This window comes from Camelus bactrianus, chromosome 9, assembly GCF_048773025.1.
Source record: "Camelus bactrianus isolate YW-2024 breed Bactrian camel chromosome 9, ASM4877302v1, whole genome shotgun sequence".
NCBI lineage: Eukaryota > Metazoa > Chordata > Mammalia > Artiodactyla > Camelidae > Camelus > Camelus bactrianus.
Window position 1 is genome coordinate 13,221,436 of NC_133547.1, and position 21,825 is coordinate 13,243,260.

Sequence of the window (21,825 nt, forward strand, 5' to 3'; positions counted from 1 at the left end):
TTTACTGCTCCATTATAGACTTTGAAGAATAAGCATATAAATGGACTGAGAACACTGGAAAATAAATACACAAACACTGGATAGCAAACACTCATAAGGAGGAAACGAGCTATTTGCTGTCATTTTTTCTGATTTTAGGACAAAGTGGGGAGTAGATAATTGAATGAGGCCCTTTTAAGAGTAGGAAGCTTTAGATTAATTAATGAAAAAATCCACATAACCTGAAATCATAATACTGCAAGGAGACAGGAATAATCAACTTACACAGGTCATGGTTTTAGAAGGTAAGACCTGATCAGTTCTCCTCTGTCTTCCTCCATTGAGAACAATTCAGACTCCTGCAAATCCAGAACTGAGAGATGAAAAAAGGTTTCAGTGTCCCCATATATGACTTAATTTAATAAAATCTTTTTGTTCTTCAATTTCTTCTTCCAAAATTAACCCACACAATTTAAGGAAAAACAGAAGATGGATCTAAGCTCTCCCCAAAGTCCCAGGACACCCTGCTATGCAAAAGTAGTTATAGCATAAGCCACTTCTGCATTGAAGCCAGATCCAAACACAGGAGCAGGAGATTTCCTGGACAAGCTCCCATATTGGGGAGGCTAATTTAGACCTGAGATGGGGCTGCTCAGTCTTCCCATGAGTAGATCCACCTGCCTTCACTCCCACCTTTCAAGAGACCACATCATCCAAACTAGAGGTTCTTTTATGGCCTCAGGGTCAACTGAAGATGGTCAATATATGGAAAATGAACATAACATAGAAGGAAGTGCTTAGCCCTGGTTCTGTGTTTTGAGTCCAACTAAGCTGATTAGTTAAATACCGAATATACCTGCAACAGAATACAAAGCAGCCTCTAAGTGCTAAGTACGAAAACACATTTAAAGACATGGATAATATTCCAGATACACTCTCAATAGAAAAATAAGATTAAAAAACAGGATGTACAGTATGATAAGATCATTAATAAGGGACAAACAAGCATTGGGAGACAGGGCACAGGACATCAGTAGACCAAAAGGTATGGAAATTTATCCATTTTGTTATGTTATACAAGCCTACGTTACTATGCAGAATTTCCACACAAATGTTTATAGCAGCTTTTTCATAATTGCCAAAACCTAGTAACAACCAAGATGTCCTACAGTAGTTGAATGGATAAACTGTGGTACACCCAGACAATGGAATATTATTCAGCGCTAGAAAAAATGAGCTATCAAACCATGAAAAGACATGGAGGAACCTTAACTGCATTTACTAAATGAAAGAAGTCAACCTGAAAAGGCTATGTACTATATGATTCCAAGTATTTCTCATTCTGGAAAAGGCAGAACTAGGGAGATGATCAAAAGATCAGTGGTTACCAGCGGATTGGAGAGAAAAGGATGAATAGGAGAAGCATAGAAGAGTTTTAGGGCAGTGAAATGACTTTGTATGACACCATAATGGTGGGTACATATATATTTATCCAGCCCACAGAATGCCAACAGTGAACCGTCATGTAAACTGTGGACTTTGGGTGATAATAATATGTCAGTGTAGGTTCATCAGTTGTGACAGATGCACCACTTTGGTGTGGAATGTTGATACCACAGGAGGCTGTGTCGGTGCCAAAGCAGAGAGTATATGGGAACTGTATTTTTTTCTCAATTTTGAACTTCAAACAGCTCTAAGAAACAGTCTCTTTAGAAGGAAAAAGAAGAGGGAGAGTGGTAAAGTGCATGCCTAGCATTCATGAGGTCTTGGGTTCATTCCCCATAACCTCCATCAAATAAGTAAACCTAATTACTCCCCCCAAAATAAACAAACAACAAACAAACAAAAAGAAAAAATTCAGTTATGTTCCATATTGATTTTCTTCCATCTTTCTTTTTCATTCATGTTTCTCAGTATATATTTTCTAATTTTTAAAAAACATTTCTTTATGTTTGTGTCTCTAGGCAATATAATTTCAAAACTGTAAAAACATCCAGCGTCTTTCAGCTGTTGAGTGATTCATAAATTTTGTTATTTTTATATTAAGCATATTTCTACCTTTTAATTTCATATTTCACTTCATTCTTTCTTCCTTCTAGTTTTCCATTTTGCAGACCAAGTTTTCTCCTACTGATAATTCTTCTAGTACGATAAACTGAGGATCAGCAAACTTTTTAATAAAGAGCCACGTGATAAATATTTTTGCTCTATTAAGTTCTGCTTTTATAGTGGAAGGTAGCCATTGACAGTATGTAAATGAATGGGCATGGATGAATTCCAATGAAACTGTATTTCCTCTTGGTATAAAATAATAGAAAAAAAGCAGTTCTGGGAGCTCCCCTTAGGTTATGTCTGCCAGGTATAAGAATTTTGGATGGGAAGTGATGAAAGAGTGAATTTTTAAAATTTCTTTAAAAGAGGATTAAATGTGTAAAGCAGAAATAATAACAGTGCATTGTAAGATCTATAATATAAGCAGAAGTGCAATATATGATCAAAAACAACACAAAGGATAAGAGGGGGAATGGTAAATATGCTGTTTGATATTCTTATATATTAGGTTATTCAACATTATTTGAAGATAGACTGTGATAAACAACATACATACTGGAAATCCTAGAATAATCATTTAAAAGTCAAAGTGGAAATGCAAAAAAAAATATTTTAAGACAAGGCAAGAAAGTGGGAAAAGGAAACAAGCAATAGAGGCAGATGGAAAACAATGCACCAATGATCCATTCAAATGTAAATACACAGACAAGTGGTTATTAGACCAGCATTATAAAGACCTGTGAGCTTGGTAGAATTATGGCTTCATGGGCCCCACCCAAAAATGTTGGGGATGGGGCCCAGGAGAGTATGGTTTAACAAGCTTTCCAAGTGAATCATACATGTTAGAGTTTTAGAACCACTGATATAATTACATCAAGTATAAATTATTTAATGATTACAATTTAAAAGGATTGTCAAGCAGTCTTTAAAAAAAAAAGAGGAAGACAATACTACACACTATAAGAAACTCATATATATGTGTGTGTGTGTGTGTATGTATATATATACATGTATATATATATACACACATGATAGATCAAAAGTAAAAGGATAGACAAGAGAATATTATGGAAACACTAATCCAAAGAAAGCTGTAGTGGCTCTGATAATATCAAAACAGACTTCAAAACAAGGGATATTACCAGGATTAGAAGGTTGTTTCATAATGATAAAGTAGCCAGCTCCTTAAGCCCACATAACAAGTGTGACTGTACATAATAACAACTTTAAAACATAGGAAACAAAACTAACAACTGAAAAGAAAAAGAAAAAAAATTATACTCGGGAGACTTCAACACATCTCAGTAAATGGATAGCAAATCAGTAAAGACAGAGAATACAGCCCTACCAAGGAGACCTAATTGACAATTATAGAAAACTCCACCCAACAGAGCAGAATACCTATTCTTTTAGGTGCATGTGGAATACTCACCAGGATAGACCATATGTTGGGAAATAAAACTGTATTCTCAATACATTAGAAATACCCAATCACACAAAATAGATTCTCAGACCACAACTGAATTATTAAAAACCTAATAACAAATATTTGGAAAATGTTTGGAAATTAAGCAATACATATTTACATGAGACAAGGAATAAATTTCAAGTGGAACTTCAAATGTATTTACCTGAATAACGAATATAGAACACATCAAAATTTGTGACATTTGGCTAAAAAAGGATTTAGAGGGAATGGCTAAAATTCAAAAGACTGAAAATAAGGGTGGCAGCGATGTGGAATCATTGAAACTGTCATTACATTACTAGTGGGAAAGTAAAATAGTTTTAAAAACTGGAAGACAGCCTGGCAGTTCATTCAAAGTCAAACATACAAGCAGACAACCATTCTACGTAGCGACACCTAGCTGTTTACCCAGAGACTTTCACAGGAATGTTCACAGCACTTTATTCATAGTAGCCCAGAACTGGGACAACCCAAGTGGCTGTTGACAGCAGAGGATAAGTAAATTATGATATATCCATATAATGGAATACTACTCAACTATATATTGGATTGAACTGATATGCAGCAACATGGATGAATTTCAGTTATGCTGAGTGGAAGAAATTAGAGTATGAACTGTTTGATTACATTTATATGCATACAGTTCTAGAAAGTGCAGACTAATTTCTTTGAACACAAAGTTGATCAGTCATTGCCTGGAGACAGAGTAGGAGGAGGCAGGGAGGGTTGGGAAGGTTTACAAAGGCTTTGAGGGTGGTAGGTTTGTTTATTATCTTGACTATAGCAATGGTTTCATGGATGATACACATTTCAGAATGAATCCATTTGTAACTATGTGTGGTGATGGATGTAAACAGAAATTCCTTACCAAGAACCATGATCCATATATTTGCAAGTTCTGAATCATATTGCTATTCAGTTCTAAATGCCTCATAAAACATTACATCTCAACCTGCACTAAGAGAGCATTCAATATCAGGCTTTATCACATGTACCTAGAAAACTCATGTCTGTGAGAACATCAGAGTCCTTCCACATTTGGCCAAATGGGATCCTCACATCTAATGCATCTAATTCGTCCTGACATGGGAAGCTAATGATTTCTTTATAGGACTTGATTTCTTCATTCCTCCATCACTGCTCTTGATATAAGTTGGGCACATAAGAGATAATGAATAGTCTGGACAGTGAGTATATAAATACTGGTTAAAGGAGACTGAGCCATGTAAGGACATTTGAAACCCTTGTTTACTGGTATAGGAGGAACTCGGAAGGAGATAATTGACTGGGTTCTTTTGGGTGGAAAACTTCAGAACAATTAATGAAAACAGTTACATCACATTGTTTCAGTGAGAAGGAAACACCAACTTACATATGCCATGGATTGACATCTGCAAAGACTGATCAGTCCTCCTCAGATCTGCACATCAGAGAATACAGAGCTGGGAAAGGAAAAGGAGACCATAAGAGCAGGCATGCTTTAGTGCTACCACGTAACAAACTAAATGTTTTGCTCCTTCATTCCATGTTACATGATACCTCCTACCACACAAACACACACAATGTGAAAAGATTAGGGTTTTAGACAAACTCAAACTCTTTCCGCCAATTCTCAGAAAATTCAGACACTTCAGTTTTCTGGCCAGTCCTCCACTTTGGGGAAGCTGCTCTGCACATGAGATTAGGCTGTTCAGTCCTGCCCTAAACAGGTCCTCCTCCCTTCATTCACACCTTCCAGGATTGAAAAGGAGACACACCAAAAAACCCCACACCTTACTTCACAGCCTTGATCAGGTGAGGTTGAACAGGTTAGAAAGGGTATACAGGTCAGAAAGGACAATTAGGCAGAGTTCAACATTCCAATTCCAGGAAAAACTGACTGCTTAAATACACCACAAAATATCCAAGTAATAAATGTGAAGTCAGGGAAAATAATTAAGTCATGGAAAAATACTCCAGAAATACTGTCAGTAGATAAATCAGATTTAAGAGACCATATTTACACCATGATACTATCTGTGAAATGTTTGCATATCTCAGTATTGAAAGACTGACAGATCATCTTACTTAAGTAGAAAAGAAAAACTTTGGAAAAGTTATAAACTCATATATTAACAGTGCTTATCTTTTTCTTTTGATTTTTTTTTCTTGGAAAGTAGCAACAATTGCCTACATAGGGGAGAAAGATTTCTGTTTCAATGACAGACATTTGAAAAAAAGATTTCCTTTGACATAAGCATTTCATAGTACTGATGAAAAAAGAAAGGTGATGCTCAAAGAGCTAGTCTTGTCCAAAGCTTGTGCATATTTTTTAATTCATTCATTAATTTATCCCAGGATATTGTTATGTTATCTGACAGTAATTAAATCTCAAAACTTCACCTTAGGGATCAAATAGAAAACACAGCTGAAAAAACATACTGGAAACAACCTCAAGAAGGTCATGCTTCAATATCTAGTTTAAGTTTGAGATATTGTTGCATTAGACTTAGACCTGAAACTTACAAGTTAAAAAAATTGAGATATATAATTGACATATTTCAAATGTACAACAGTGATTCCATATTTGAATAAATTGTGAAATAATCACCATGTGTCTAGTTGACATTCATCACATACATAATTTTTTTCTTGTGATGAGAACTTTTAAGAGCTTTCTCAGTAACTTTCAACTATACAATATTTACTATAGTTACCATACTGTACATTACATCCACATCACTTATAATTGGAAATTTGTACCTTTAAGTACCTTCATCTGTTTCACCACCGCCCCCACCCCTTGTCTCTGGAAACCACCAATCTTCTCTGCATCTGTGAGTTCAGTTGTTTATTTTTTAAGATTTCACATAAGGGTGTCTTTCTCTGACTTATTTCACTTACCATAATGCCCTCAAGTTCCATCTGTGTTGTCACAAACAGCAAAGATTTCCTGCTTTTTTATGGGTGAATATTTCACTGGGTGTATGTATACCATGTATTTTTCTTTTGATCTTGATGAGTTTTTCTTCAAATATAAAATTTTTGAGTCAGTGGCTATGTCTTAAAATATATGTACAAATATACATTATTTGTTATTTGTTAAGTAGAAGCTGTATTCCAAAATGTGGAAAATTCATTCTTTTAAAGTGTTTATTTGGTCTTGGAGAAACACACTAAATTTGGACTATTTTACTAAATGATTTTTGTTTCCTCCAGTTAGCAGTAAGAGAGCTTCCTCTGCCTGTGAATGCTCATTGTTGGCTTACTGTCTAGAAAGATGGGTGAAGCCTGTGAATATAGTCTAACACATATTGATCTGGTTTCACTGCTACATCCTTTGCAAGTTTTCTTTACAGAACTATTTCCCACCCTGTTATTCACATTCCCCAGAAAGCTGCTGAATTATCTTATCCTTTTAGTGTCACTTAGCATCTAACGTCATCAGAGTAAAAGATGTAATGTAGGAGTTACCTTGTGACCCAGCAATTCTGCCCTTAGGTAAATACCCAATAGAACAGAAAAAAACACATTTCACACAAAAAGTTGTACACAAATGTCCATATTTGTAACAGCCAAAAGTGGGAGCAACCAAACTGTCCATCGGCTGATGGATACAGACAATGTAGTGTATGTAGGTTACTTTGCAGGCTACACATGGATAAACCTTGAAGACATTTATGCTAAGTGTAATAAGCTGTTCATGAAAGGACCCATATTGTGTAATTCCTCTTATACGAGATTCTTAGAGTAGTCAAATTGATAAAGACAGAAAGTAGATGCCAGAGACTGGGGTGGGAGACAGGAATGGGAAGTTAATGTTTAATGGGTATAGTCTCAGTATAGGAAGATGAAGACATTCTGGAGATGGATGGTAGTGATGGATGCCATGAATATACTTAACGCCACAGTACAGTTTAAAATGTTGTTTTATATTATGTATACTTTTTAAAAAAGAATGAAGTACTTACACATCTACAACATGGAGGAACTTAAAAACATCATGCTAAGTGAAAGAAGCAAGACGTGAAAGGGAACACTGCATGGAATTTCAAGAATAAGCAAATCCATAGAAATAGAAGGTCCATCACTGGTTGTCAGAGTATGGGAGGAGAGAATAGGAAGTGGCAGCTAATGAGTATGGGGTTTTTCTTTAGGGCGATTAAAATGTTTTGGAAATAGATAGTGGTGCTGATCACACAACCTTGTGACTAAATTAAAAACTACTGAATTATATACTTTTCAAAAGGTAAATTTTATGGTAGTGAACTGTATCAATTTAAAAAAGGTTAAAAAAAAGTATGGTGACTACAGTAAGTATTGTATAGTTGAAAATTTACAGCAGAAATTCCTTCCTCAGTGCTTTCATATGTCAGCATAATTTAGTCATAACCCAACAGGAGTGGCTACAGTCAGAATGATGTCACTGCTGTATAAAACCCCAGCTCACATTCCCTAAATTTCCTTAATGGCCTTTGATGCATTTATTCCTATTCAGGGTTTACCTAACTTACTAGAAGGAACATAAAAGTATCAGCTATGTCATTTGTGACATAAATACTAAGATTATATGGGCTGGCATTTCGTAAGTACGTAGTAAAAACCTGATTGTTTTATCCCAATTTCAAATCCTAGGAATTTATATTAATTAAATATCTATAGAAATACCAAAAAATGCATGTATAAGGATGTTCACATAATTTTTGATAACCGCAAATTATGAACATAAAAATCTAACTGTACGTAACAGGTTAATTAATTTGATTCTGCTGTATGGTGGGGCATGTGCACCATTATTAATCATGATATTGGTCCAGGCTTAAAATAATAATTTAGGAGTGGTATCCTGTTGAAATTTAAAACATACAGTCTGTTGGCAGATATTAGAATTGCAAAACTGCTCAGAGTTCATGACATCTTAGTGTCTTTGTTTTTCCAGTAAAATCAAGAATATGAAGACCTGCTAAATATAACTATCTTGGAGAAAGATAATCTATATAAAAACTTAGTGTCCAATACTATATGTTAGCTGTTTTTATTAAAGATTTCATGTGTCCTAATTATTATAAAAGAAACAATTCCAGTATCTTCTTTTTAGAGTAAAATTGTGCTTCTCAGCACTGCTCTTGTAACACTCACCAAAAAAAAAAAGAAAGAAAGAAAGAAGACTTGGTTTGAGAATGCATTTCTTATTAATAAGAGTTTCTAAGGGAAAAAAAAAGTTTCTAAGAAAGAAGAGGAGGACTTTTCGCTTTCCCCCAACCCAAGCAGCAAAAGAGGCAGTTTTTTGAATTACAACTTTTTCAAAGAACTTGATCTGATCAAGTAGCTCATAAAGTGGAAACATTAATAAGAAGCTTAATACACTTTATCTGTAAAAGAAAGAAATCTGAATAAAATTATTAGTTCTTTTCTTTTATTACAATCTGTAATTGGAAATGTTATTTGGAAGACATCTAAAAATCAGTTGTTATTGCAGAGTTTTATACAACTAACTCTAGATCTCTTTTTAAAACTCTAATTCTGAATGATTGTCTTATTTGATACTTGCTGCCCTGGTAACTAATATTAATAATATTTCTATTATCTAAAAGGTGTAAATATCTGAAAGGTTTTTCAAACAAATTGTTGCTTCCTTCTTCCCCTTACATTCACAAATATATAATGAAACTCATGGATTCCTTTTACAAACTTAAAATTGATTCTTGTTTTTTTATGGTTTGACTCTTAATATTCACTTAATGTGATCTTATGATTCAACAACAAAACAATGCATATGTACTTGATGGGAAAAAATAAAAAAAAATTAATACTGTATCTCTGGGTGGTGGGAGTAAGAATACTTTATATTTCTTTATTATAAATTCCTTAGGATGTTGCATTTTTGCAACAAGCCTTCATTAATCCCATCACCAGGATATAATATATTCCAAAACATTTCAAAGGGCATTTCAATATATGACAAATGTAATTCAAAAATACCATAAAGAAAAAAATATAGAACAAGGTGCTCGTTCTGTATTTATGAAATTTATGCATGACATGAGGAAACAAAAGTGAAAGAAATTACATGTACAGTGTATCCTTTAATTATATTTCCTCAATATAAATATTTTAAATATCCTTTAGTTATATCTCCCCAATATAAACACTTTCATTGCCAAGATTCTACTGGGAACACAGTACAGGTAAGTGGCATTTACACTGAATGAGAGAATGTATGAAAGGTAGAAAAGTGTTTGGAACACAATAAATGCTCAATAAATGTAGCAGTACCACTGCCTTTCTTCAATAAACAAAATATTTTGTACACAAAATTTATAAATTTATAAAATTCTCAAAATATGACCCTAGGTTGGATTAATATATAATTCAATTTTTTCCTGGATATATTACTGTTGATTAATATTGCTTAACAGGACATAGTGTACATTTTCTTTCTTAGGTCTAACTCTGTATAACCTTATTAGCTGCATAATATTCAGCCATATGGATTAATCACTTAAACATTTCCATAATCTTGAACACTAACTTTTCACATGGAAAATTGTTGTCCTTGATTCTAGACCAAAGGACCTAAATCTTTTGGGGTTCTGTTTACAATAAGAGAATACATAGGATTTGAATGATATACCCAATGAATATAAGAATCCATGATTCACCTCAATGGCACTCAACACCTACTGGAAAGAAAACAAATTACGGTTAGGACACTGCAGAGGAAGGAAAATATGCCCTTAAACCAATAATGTTATGAAAGAAAAAAAACTAGCACAAATATTGATTTTTGGTTGTAAAATAATTCTTTCCTCCTCATCAGGGTCCTCCTTTTGGGGAATGACAGCACCAAGTAGGGAGTCACAGGACGCCAGACTTTTCCTGGCGCACATAATGACTTTGTTATACAACGCTCTCCAAGTCCACACAAGTCCTGCTCACACACAAAACAGACGGAAAATAGGGTGGAACCTGGACTCTGAGTTTACGGTTAAGTTCCTGGGGTCAGAGCTTTGGGAAAGACCAGGTTTTAAAACCTGTAGCTGCCCCTTAGAGCTCCCAAGAACTTTTCAGGCGTTCCCAACCTCCGACTCTTTGTCTTCCAACTATTTCTATGTGGTAACCGCAAGTAACTGTGAGGAAAGAAGACGAAGGAAGCATGAGAGGACCTAGAGTTTCCCTGACACCACGGTGACACTACAGAGCCAGAGCAATTGCAGCACAGGTTAAGGATCTGCAACAAAATCCTCGTCACACCAGCACAGCCACACATCTGTCACAGCCTCACAACAGCAACTACCCGCACGAAGGCACATCCCAGCTCGCCGGCTCTCAAAGTGTCACACAAGCACACTCCCACCCACTCCCCATCTGTCCGTGCACAGAGAACCCTCCTCTGCGGCTTAGGAACCCACAAGCCTGAGATTCCGGTAACAAGTGGCTGATTATATCAAAAGCTTCCATGCTGTAAGCACTTCCTCCACCACCCCTATTGGTTCAGGCCGGATTCCGATTAATTCCGTTGCCCAGATTCCAGTCTGCGGTCTCCCTGTGCCTGGTACATCCTGAGATGAGTTCAACTCACCTTGCAAAGCGCGAGAGCCGCGCTCTAAAACGGAAAGGAACACAAGGATCCTGTGTGACCGCTGCCCTCTGGGAAATGTAGTTCGAGCTTGAATGCCCGCGGCCGCGGTGGCTTGTGGGAAAAGTAGCCGGAAACTCAGAAGCCCTGCTAGAAGGAGAAACGCCTGGGGATAATCCTGGGCTCGATGGAGAGTTTAACTCGTTACCAGGAGTCACAAGGCAAGGACGTATATCGCTGGCAGGGAAACTGCGAAGAGGATATCTTGCGCACATCCTGGTGGTCTAGAGGAGGCCACTGTGCCAAGACTTCTGAGAAGGGCAATCCGAAAGTCGGGGCTGCCCGAAGCCTCAGGCCTGTGAGTGCGTCATACTGTGAAGTGCCCAAGTACAAGCCCCGAGGCTGGATGTGAGCTCCTGAGGGCAGGGGTTCCAGGGTAGTGTCCTCAAAGGTAGCTGCTGCCTGTTGATAATGTACGTGAAAAGTAAGTTTTACTGCCGGGAATGGACTGATTTCGTCAATAAATCCTGTTAAGGTACGTTTAGTAACTGTAGGAGTGAAGTAAAATCAACTTAATACTTCACGTGAAGACGTATTCAATACGGACTGAATTTTTTTTTCATTTAAAAAAAGGTATTTTTTGTTGTTGTTTTTAAATGTTTCAGTTACTCCACAGAAGAGGAGTTTACTTTAATCCAGTTTAGCCTCATCCAAATAAGTACAAAAATATCTGAATATTTACAATGAGTCTGTTCTTTTTTTTTTTTTTTAATTGAGGCATAGTCAGTTTACTATGTTGTGTCAATTTCTGGTGTACAGCACAATGCTTCAGTCATACATGAACATACATATATTCATTTTCATATTCTTTTTCACTATAAGCTACTACAAGATACTGAATATAGTTCCCTGTGCTATACAGTATAAACTTGTTTATCTATTTTATATATACCAGTCAGTATCTGCAAATCTTGAACTCCCAGTTTATCCCTTCCCACCCTCCCTACCCGCTGGTAACCATAAGTTTGTTTTCTATGTCTGTGAGTCTGTTTCCATTTTATATATGTTAATTTGTCTTTTTTTTTTTTTAAGATTCCACATATGAGTGATATATTTTTCTTTGTGTTTCTGGTTTACTTCACTTAGAATGACATTCTCCAGAGCTATCCGTGTTGCTGGAAATGGCATTTTATCATTTTTATGGCAGAGTAGTATTCCATTGTATAAATATACCACAACTTCTTTATCCAGTCATCTGTGGGTAGACATTTAGGTTGTTTCCATGTTTTGTCTATTGTAAATAGTGCTGCAATGAACACGGGTGTAGGTGTCTCTTTGAATTAAGGCTCCCTGTGGATATATGCTCAGGAGTGGGATTGTTGGATCATATGGTAAGTCTGTTTTTAATCTTTTGAGGAATCTCCATACTGTTTTCCACAATGGCTGCACCAAACTACATTCGCACCAACAGTGTAGGAGGCTTCCCTTTTCTCCACACCCTCTCCAGCATTTATCGATTGTGGACTTTTGAATGATGGCCATTCTAACTGGTGTGAAGTAATACCTCATTGTAGTTTTGATTTGCATTTCTCTGATGATTAGTGATACTCAGCATTTTTTCATGTGCCAATAGGCCATTCGTATGTCTTCACTGGAGAATTGCTTGTTTAGCTCTGCCCATTTTTGGATTGGGTTGTTTGTTCTTTTCTTATTGAGTTGTATGAGCTGTTTATATATTCTGGAAATCAAATCCTTGTCAGTCTCATCTTTTACAAATATTTTCTCCCATCCTGGTAGGTTGTTGTTTTGTTTTGCTTATGGTTTCCTTTGCTGTGCAAAAGCTTCTAAGTTTAATTAGATCCTATTGTTTATTTTTGCTTTTATTTCTATTGCTTGCATAGACTGCTCTAGGAGAACATTGCTGAGATGTATGTGAAATAATATTTTGCATATGTTTTCTTCTAGGAGATTTATTGTGTCTTGTCTTATGTTTAAGTCTTTAAGCCATTTTGAGTTTATTTTTGTGTATGGTATGAGAGAATATTCTAACTTCATTAACCTACATGCAGCTGTCCAGCTGGACATTATTAAATGTAAAAATGAGCTGGTGAAAATCATGCATATGTTTTGTAATATTGATTTAGGGACAAATTTTCCAAGGATAACCAGAGAGAGTAGAGTTATTATAGTATTAAGATTTGACTGGATAATCATCTGTAAACATCCTAATCACCGGAATGGCAATTAATATACATAAGTACTAGACAAAAATTTAACAGGCCTGTATTTAATATATATAATTAGCACACAAATAATTCAAATTTTTCTGAATAAGATAATAATCTAAGTGGAAAAAAACAATGAGTATTGATTTCCTATTTAGAACACTACAAATGTAAATTATCAACATATATATCGGTGTTACAGTCACTTGCTCTTTTAGAGATTCATCATACTGTTTGTAATGAGTAGCCTCTGAAATGTTAATCAATTTCCTTTTTTCTCTACTTAATGACCCTGAATCTGCAGATGCATTTTAATACTTTCTTTATTTTTCATAATTACTGTAGCTTCATTTTCCTCAGTTAAGACATCAAGTATATTCACTTTACACTTGTTCACAGGTCACCCCAATCTCTTCATTACCGCCATTGGTGAATTTCATGTGATGGAAGAAATTGTCACATATTGAGGTATGGGAAGGACATTCTGGCTTATGCAGGATCTAACTTAAACTTTATGCTAACTAGAACAGCCTGTTCGTTGGCATATTAAACATGTATTATACATCTACTTCAACCATTAAAGAAAAGAATGCATTTAAAAATCAAAGGGGAGTGACTGTGGTTCAGGCATCCAAAATGGAGCCAGATGACCATTGTGAATGTAGTTTCAGACACATCCCTGTGTCACTGAGAACTTGAATTTCCTGAACGCTGTCAGACTCAGAGACACCGTCAGCTGTTCTCAAGATAATATCTGCTAAAAGCTGCCAACTGCAACCCTATGGTCTCAAGGTCTCCCCTGTAACTATGCAACAATTTTGGACACCAATCAGTCTTTCCTTAACAAGCACTCCTACTCCCTGCCAGCTCCAATCCTAATTCTTGACAAGCAGTTTATGTAATTTTGCAGTTTTTGCCTTTATAAGCTTCCCCCATTGTAGCCTGGTGGTACACAATTCAAGTGCTTTTTGAATCTTTGTCTCCCCAGCTGTAGTCCTCATTATAGGTTCTTTATTGATTATTTCTGTACATGTATATGATGATAATATAATAAATTACCAGTGAGGTTTCCCTTCAGCTTGGTCCATTTTTCAGGTAACTCTTGCATTTAAAATTAAGCCAGAAGATATCCATGATATTTTAGGTTAAATAGAAAGAAGGAAACAAAACTTGAACTCTCTCAGCATTCAAATACAAGATACGGGAAAGACAGCAAATAATTTGGAAGGACCCAGCCCATGATTAGGCATAGTGAGGATTTGTGCTCCCTCAGGAGTACTTGAGGTTGCTTAATCATTTGGAGGAAAGAACGTATCTTAAAGGAGAGCAAGAGGGTTGGACTCTGTGTGGTCCCTGAGGAGTAGCACTGTGCCCTGACCACACCATTGGCTTGTGTGCTTGAAATAATAAGTAAAATGGAAGATGTGTATGCCTTACAAACTTTTATGTAGGAATCCAGAAACAAATGTTATATTTGAACCCCTGCTCCATTTATACATCTTGGCTTGGGGCAGAACTAAAGAGAAACTAACATTACAATCACCACCACACACACCAGAAGACTCAGATTAAATATCTGACAATATTAACTGTCAATAAGTATATGAATTTATAGGAACATTGTGGGACTGTCAATGATTTATTAAATTTATGGGGAAAATGGCAATATATAATAAAGTTGAAGATATTAAGCATACCCTTTCTTCTAACGTTTCTACTCCTTGGTTTGTATTGTACATAAATGCACACTAATTATAACAAGGATACACACACAAGAATGTCACAGCAGAATTTTTTTTATTGAAGTATTGTTGAATTTTTTTTGTGACTTCCAAAAATGGAAACAACTCAAATGTCTACCAACAATAGAAGACATAAATGATGTACTAATAGAGAGGGATAATTTAGAACTCTGAACATGAATCTTAAGTGCTTAATATTGAGGGAAACAAGATGGATGCAACAGAATACATACTGTGTTTCTAATTATATAGCAGAAAAAAATCAGGCAAAGTCAGTCTATACTTCAGGTATGTAAAAAGATGTAATAAATGGATAAAGACAAGGAAGTGATCCCAGGACAGGCATATCTCAGAGATATTGTGGGTTCAGTTCCAGACCTCCACAGTAAAGTCAGTATCACAATAAAGTGTGTCACAAGAATTTTCTGGTTTCCCAGTGTCTGTAAAAGTTGACTGGTTTATTAAATGTGCAGTAACATTATGTCTAAAAAAAAGTACATGCCTTAATTTAAAAATACTGTATTGCTAAAAAGTGCTATCATCTAAGCCTTTAGTGAGTCATAATCTTTCTGCTAGTGGAGAGTCTTGCCTTGATGTTGATGGCTACTGACTGATCAAGGTGGTGGCTGTGTCAATTTCTTAAAAGAAAATAACAGTGAAGTTTGCTGCATCGTTTGACTCTTCCTTTCATGAACAATTTCTCTGTAGCACACAATGCTGCTTAATAGGATTTTACCTACACTACAGTAAAACTTCTTTCAAAACTCTGCCACTGTCACTGCCTTATCAACTAAGTTTATGTGATATTCTAAATCCTTTGTTGTCACTTCAAAAATCTTCACTGCATCTTCAGCAGGAGTAGATCTCATCTCAAGAAACCACTTTCTTTGCTCATCTGTAAGAAACAACTTCTTGCCCATTAGAGTTTTATCTTAATGCAGCAATTGAGTCACACCTTTAGGATCCACTTCTGATTCTAGTTCTCTTGCTGTTTCAACCCTTTGAGCAGGTACCTACTGCAGTGAAGTCTTGAATCCCTCAAAGTCATCTGTGAGGGTTGGAATCAACTTCCAGATGCCTGTTAATGTTGATATTTTGACCTCTTTCCATGAATTACAAATGTCCTTAATGGTATCTAGAATGGTGAATCCTTTTCAGAGGTTTTTAATTGACTTTGCCCAGATCCATCAGAGGAATCACTATCTGTGGCAGCTACAGCCTTATGAATTATATTTTTGAAATAATAAGACTTGAAAATCAAAATTATTCCTTGATCCCTGGGCAGCAGAATGGATGTTGTGTTAGCAGTCATGAAAATAACATTAATCTCATTGCAGATCTCCATTAGAGCTCTTGAGTGACCAGGTGTATTGTCAAAGAGCAGTAATATTTTGAAAGGGATTTTGTTTCTGAGCAGTAGATCTTAACAATGCACTTAAAATATTGAGTAAACCATGTTATAAATAGATGTGCTGTCATCCAGGCTTTGTTCCTTTTACAGACCACAGGCAGAGTGGAATTAGCATAATTCTTAAGGGCTCTACAATTTGGGGAATGGTAAGTGAGCATTTGGCTTTAACTTAAAGTCACCAGCTGCATTAGCCCCAAGCAAGAGAATCAGCCTGTCGTTACAAGCTGTTAGCCAGGCATTCACTTCTTTCTAGCTATGAAAGTCTTAGATGGCATCTTCTCCCAATATAAGGCTGTTTCATCTACATTGAAAATCTGTGGTTTAGTGTAGCCACCTTCATTAATTATCTTAGCTCTGTCTTCTGGATAACTTGTTGCAGCTTCTGCGTTAGCACTTGCTACTTCACCACTTTTATATTATTGATGGAAGAAATTTCCACAGATTGAAGTATGGGGAAGTCATTCCGTTTTATCTATGATTTAACTTGAATTTTATGCTAACTAGAACAGCCCTTTTGTGGCCTGTCAAACATGCATTGTACATTTCTGCTTTAATCACTGTAGAAAAGAGTACATTGTCCAGAAGTAAAGGATGTCCATTTTGAAAATAGAAATAAATGCCTCCCTTCCTGGGATATCCCTGCGAGCACTCCCTCAGTGATAAGCCTCCCTTCCCAAGCACCACGGCCGTACTGACTCACTGTGTATGTGCTGATGTGTCTTTTTGAAACCTCGGAAGGATGTACCCCTGTCACGTTTGATGTTCTTTGCTCTGACAATATACAAAACTGCTGAAAAGTATGGAACTATTTTGGACCCCAAACAGTCCTTGCTTAACAAGCACCCTTATTCTTGCCAACTTTAATCCTAATTCTTAACAATTTATGTGATTTGTGGGGTTTTACCTTTATAAGTCTCCCCCATTTTGTAGTCTGGTGGAACATGATTCAGTTGCTTCTTGAGTCTGTGTCTCCCTGGCTATAGTCTCAGTTTGGCTTAAATAAAACTCTTTTCTATTCCTTTTATAGATTACTTATTGATTATTTCTGTTGACATTACGGAGACACCTTCTTTTCTTAAACCTCATGAAACAACCTCTGCTAGCTTCAAACTTTTCTTATGTAGCTGCTTTACCTGTCTCAGCCTTCATAGAATTGAAGAGAAGCCCTTATTCTGGATTGGGCTTTGGCTTAAGGGAATATTGTGGCTGGTTTGATCATCTCTCCAGACCACTAAAATTTTCTCCACATCCCCAATAAGTCTGTCTCTCTTTACTGTCATTCATGTGTTCACTGGAGCAGCACTATTAATTTCCTTCAAGGGGTTTTCTTCTTTTGCATTCACAACTTGGCTAACTTTGGTGCAGGAAGCCTAGCTTTCGGCCTACTTCAGATTTTGGCATGGCTTCCTCACCAAGCATAATCACGTCTAGCTTCTGATTTAAAGTCAGACTCTTCCTTTCACTTGGACGCTTAAAAGGCCATTATAGGGTTATTAATTGGCCTCTTAATTTTAATATTGTGTCTTAGGGAATAGGGAGTCTCAAGGAGAGGGAGAGAGATGGAGGAGCGGCCAGTCGGTGGAGCAGTCAGAACACACACAGCGTTTATTGGTTAAGTTTGCTGTCTTACGTGGGTATGGTATATGGCACCACAAAACAATTGCAGTGGTAACGTTAAAGAACATAGATCACAGATCACCATAACAAATACAATAAAATGTTTGAAATATTGAGAGAATTAACAAAATGTGAACAGAGACCCAAAGTGAACAAAGGCTTTTGGGAAAATGGCACCAATAGGTGCAGGGTTGCCATAAATATTCAATTTGTGAAAAATGCAATATCTGTGAAGTGCAATAAAGCAAAGTGTAATAAAATAAAATAAAATATTTCTGTAATAACAAGGATGTTGGTACCACTGGGGGAAAGGAGTTGTTTAGCATCAGTATAGACATGCAGGGGACTCCTGGGAGGTGGTAATAACAGTTCATTTACATTATTATCCATATTTTGTATTTGTTTCATTGTAAAAATGCAATAGAAGAAAAGTATATTTCACAATTAAAATGCAATAGAAGAAAAAAGAAACATTTTTCTACTCATTGATTTTTAAGGTACTTTTTAAAATGTAAATGACCAGCTCATTACTTCTGAGTCCATAAATTACAATCTGATTTTCTCAGTGTAAGTTTGACTGCATACTTTTCATGATTATTTTGACAGAGCTTAAGGTCATTTAGGCTCTTTGCTGGTCTCAGAACAGAAATTGTACAGAGCAAAGCTAATACTTATTACTCATCTTTTGGAGAAGAAAGAAAAAATTATCAAGTTTATTAATATCATTCATAACATTTGAATGTGAAGGCATGTTTTGAATTATATTCAAAGAAGCATGCCTGTTTTTACAATAATGAAGGAACATAAGCTTATTGACTTCCCAGTATTTGGTGTCTGGGTTCCTTCCTATGTGTAGATAGACTTCTTCTATTCCTTATTTTTTTTCTTTACGTTACAGTAATTCAGTCCACTTTGCTCTTCCTGATTGCTGGCACATCACTGGATGTTTCTCTCACCCCAGGGTAACCGTGTAGTCTCTCTAGCCCCCAAGTTCCTCATCAGCACAACAGTACGCCAACTGATAGCTTGAAACCTTTCATTTCCCAGGCTTCTATTTCCTTATTTCAGAAGTTTTCTTAGTCCACGTACTACTAACATTGTGTCATCTTTTTCCCAAGAACAGTATTTAATGAAAGGAACTCTTTTCAAACAAAACATGAAATCCAGTTGGAACAGCATGATTCTCTTTATTTTATGTAGGAAATCTACATCTATTAGACTCTTCGGATAGGGCTAGCCCTTCACCCATCCATAATCCTATTAAGTACTTTCATCTCACCAGTTAGAAAATATATAAGAAGTCCATAGGAAACAATTATTCCTATAATGAATTTATACAGGAATGTCTAGAAATGCTGACAAGGACAACTTCATCTAAATCCTTGAGGGAAAGAAGAGAGATTGTATTATTTCATACCTTGTGAACAACCTCTTGATAGCACCTGTGGCTCTGACTGATCCCCAGAAGTGTCCATTTTTTCCCTCCAATGCCAAAAGTTGGAAGCAAAACACTTGCAGATGCTCTAATGTATAGATGTGTAACTCACTGCAAAAACTCTATAGTCTTGAAGGAAATTCAAACTTGACCAGGTGGAGAAAAAGGTTTTTCTGTCCCATGCATCCTGAGGTTATGATTAATAAAAAAGGAATGTCTGAGCCCTGGCCTCAGTTGCTAACTGGCCCATGTGCATCAACTGAGCTTGATGTGGTTGACCTGGAGATCTCCGTCCAACAGCTGTAGACACATGCAAGATACAACTTTCAGGGTTTTGTTTTGTTTTGTTTTGTTTTGTTTTGTTTTTAATGTTTTTACTATGAAAGGGTGTTGAATTTTGTCAGATATTTTTTCTGATCAATCGAGATGACACTTTTTTTTCCCAGCTATAATCCTCTTTTTCTACAGGAGCTTTGTTGATGTGGTGGAAGTGTAGGGGTGGGGAAGCATTTTAGCCTAGTATGATTAGGTGTTAGTCTTTCAGTTTGCCTGTGACCCTGGCCTATGGCCTGCACCAGTTCTTCTCAGGTCCCCTCTCACCACTAGCTTTAGGTGACACAGGAGGGCTAGAGGGGGTTGGGTGTTTTCCTTCCTTCACATTGATTACTCTCTGGTAAGTTAGTCTCCCCTTGAGGGCAGGTGGACAACGGTATATCTGGAAATATATCAAAATGGTTACTTTCTCTTCTCCCTGCTAGAAGCATGAGGGGACTTTTCTCTGATCTCACTCTGAGAGAGTGGTAGTGCTCTTCGAGGTAAAACTCAAGAAAGTGTGGAAGCCCTAAGAAGTTCTTAACTCTCAAGCTAGTCCTTACTCAGTTTCCATTTCACCAGTTCCTGCCAGTTCCGGGCTCTAGCAGCTTCTACTTTATGTAACCTATAACTCTCTTTGCCTGTCTCTCCAAGTTTTTAGACCGTGGGTCTGCTCTGTGACCTCAATTCTCTGAGGGATATAAGAAGACTTGTTTTCAGTTGTTTAGCGTTTTTCTTGCTGTGAGGACAGGAGTGATGACTTACAAGTCCTTTACATTTTGGAGCAGAAAAGCAGAAGTCCTCCTAACTTTGTAAAAATAACCTCTTTGATGTATAATATGCACACCTAAAAGCACATATAGCCTACATGTACTGCTGGATAAATATTCAGAATCTGGACACATCTATTTATTTAATTAGTACCCAAAAGAAGAAATAGGACATCACTAGCATCCCAACTTGCATCGTCAGGCTCTCTTCACTTCTCTTCCTCACTCACCAAGGATGATCATTCTCCAAATTTCTAACAGCAAAGATTGGTTTGGCAATCTTTTTTATTTTATATTAATGCAATCATACAGTGTATACTCTTTTGCATCTGAATTCTCTTGCTTAATATTGTTTGTGTGATTCACCCATTGCATGTTGTTGCATGCAATTCTAGATTATTATCCATTTATGTGTCTTATTGCCACATTTACTTTTCCTTGTATAAACATGGTACATTTACTTTTCCATTTCTATCAGAGAGACAGAGAGAAAACAACTCAGGGATGAAAGTTGAGTCACTATAAATCCTGCAGACATTAAAAAGATAATAAAAGGATTTCATGTGAAATTTAGAAACTTGAAAATTTAGATGAAACAAATTCTTAGTAACATACAATTTACCAACTTTGCCAGGGAAATAATAGGCATTCTGAAGGGCTCTGAATCTAGTAAATAAATTGAACCCATTATTACAAACCTTTCCAATAGACAACTGGATGCCTCTCTGTGTTCTATCAGCTATTTAAGGGGAAGAAAAAACAATCTTACACAAAATCTTCAGAAAACAGATAAAGGTTGGAACAATTTACTTTATGAAGTAAGCAAAAATAGATACTGAAACTCTACGAGGACATTAAAGAGAGAGGAATTTTATAGGTTACTCTCACTGATAAACACATACGTAGAAATACAAAAATTAGTAATAAATCCTGTAATCTATGAAAAGAATAACATATCACGTAAATGGGATTATCCCCAGAATGCAGGGTAGTTTTAACATTTGAAAAGCAACATAATTTAGCACCTTAACAGAATGAAGTAGAATCACCATATATTATCACCTCATGGACAGAGGAAAGACATTTCATATAATTCACCCATTCAGCAAAGACAAATAAGGAACTTATGGGGAAGAAAAGAAAAAAGAAGAGAAATTTCTTAGTCACATGAAGGTATCCATGAAATTCTTAGAGAAAACATCCTTCTTAATGGTAAAAGCTTTCCCTTGGAGTCTAAGAATAAGACAAAGATACTT

The 21,825-nt window shown here is 36.2% G+C and overlaps 1 protein-coding gene and 1 long non-coding RNA gene across 2 annotated transcripts in view; one reads left to right on the forward strand and one right to left on the reverse strand.

The window, feature by feature from the left end:
• LOC123619558 (uncharacterized) overlaps nt 1-11,116 on the reverse strand; it is a 30,360-nt gene extending 19,244 nt beyond the window's left edge. The window contains 3 exon segments of the mRNA XM_074371139.1: nt 265-352; nt 4,872-4,941; nt 11,061-11,116. Of these exon segments, the coding sequence (XP_074227240.1) occupies nt 265-273 (9 nt within the window). The 5' untranslated portion in view covers nt 274-352; nt 4,872-4,941; nt 11,061-11,116.
• Nucleotides 1-14,359, forward strand: part of LOC141578728 (uncharacterized) — a 42,400-nt gene extending 28,041 nt beyond the window's left edge. Inside the window, exons 2-3 of the long non-coding RNA XR_012509392.1 lie at nt 10,299-11,592; nt 13,682-14,359. This is a non-coding gene — a long non-coding RNA (uncharacterized LOC141578728). The remainder of the gene's footprint in view (nt 1-10,298; nt 11,593-13,681) is intronic.
• The last annotated feature ends 7,466 nt before the right edge of the window (nt 14,360-21,825 follow it).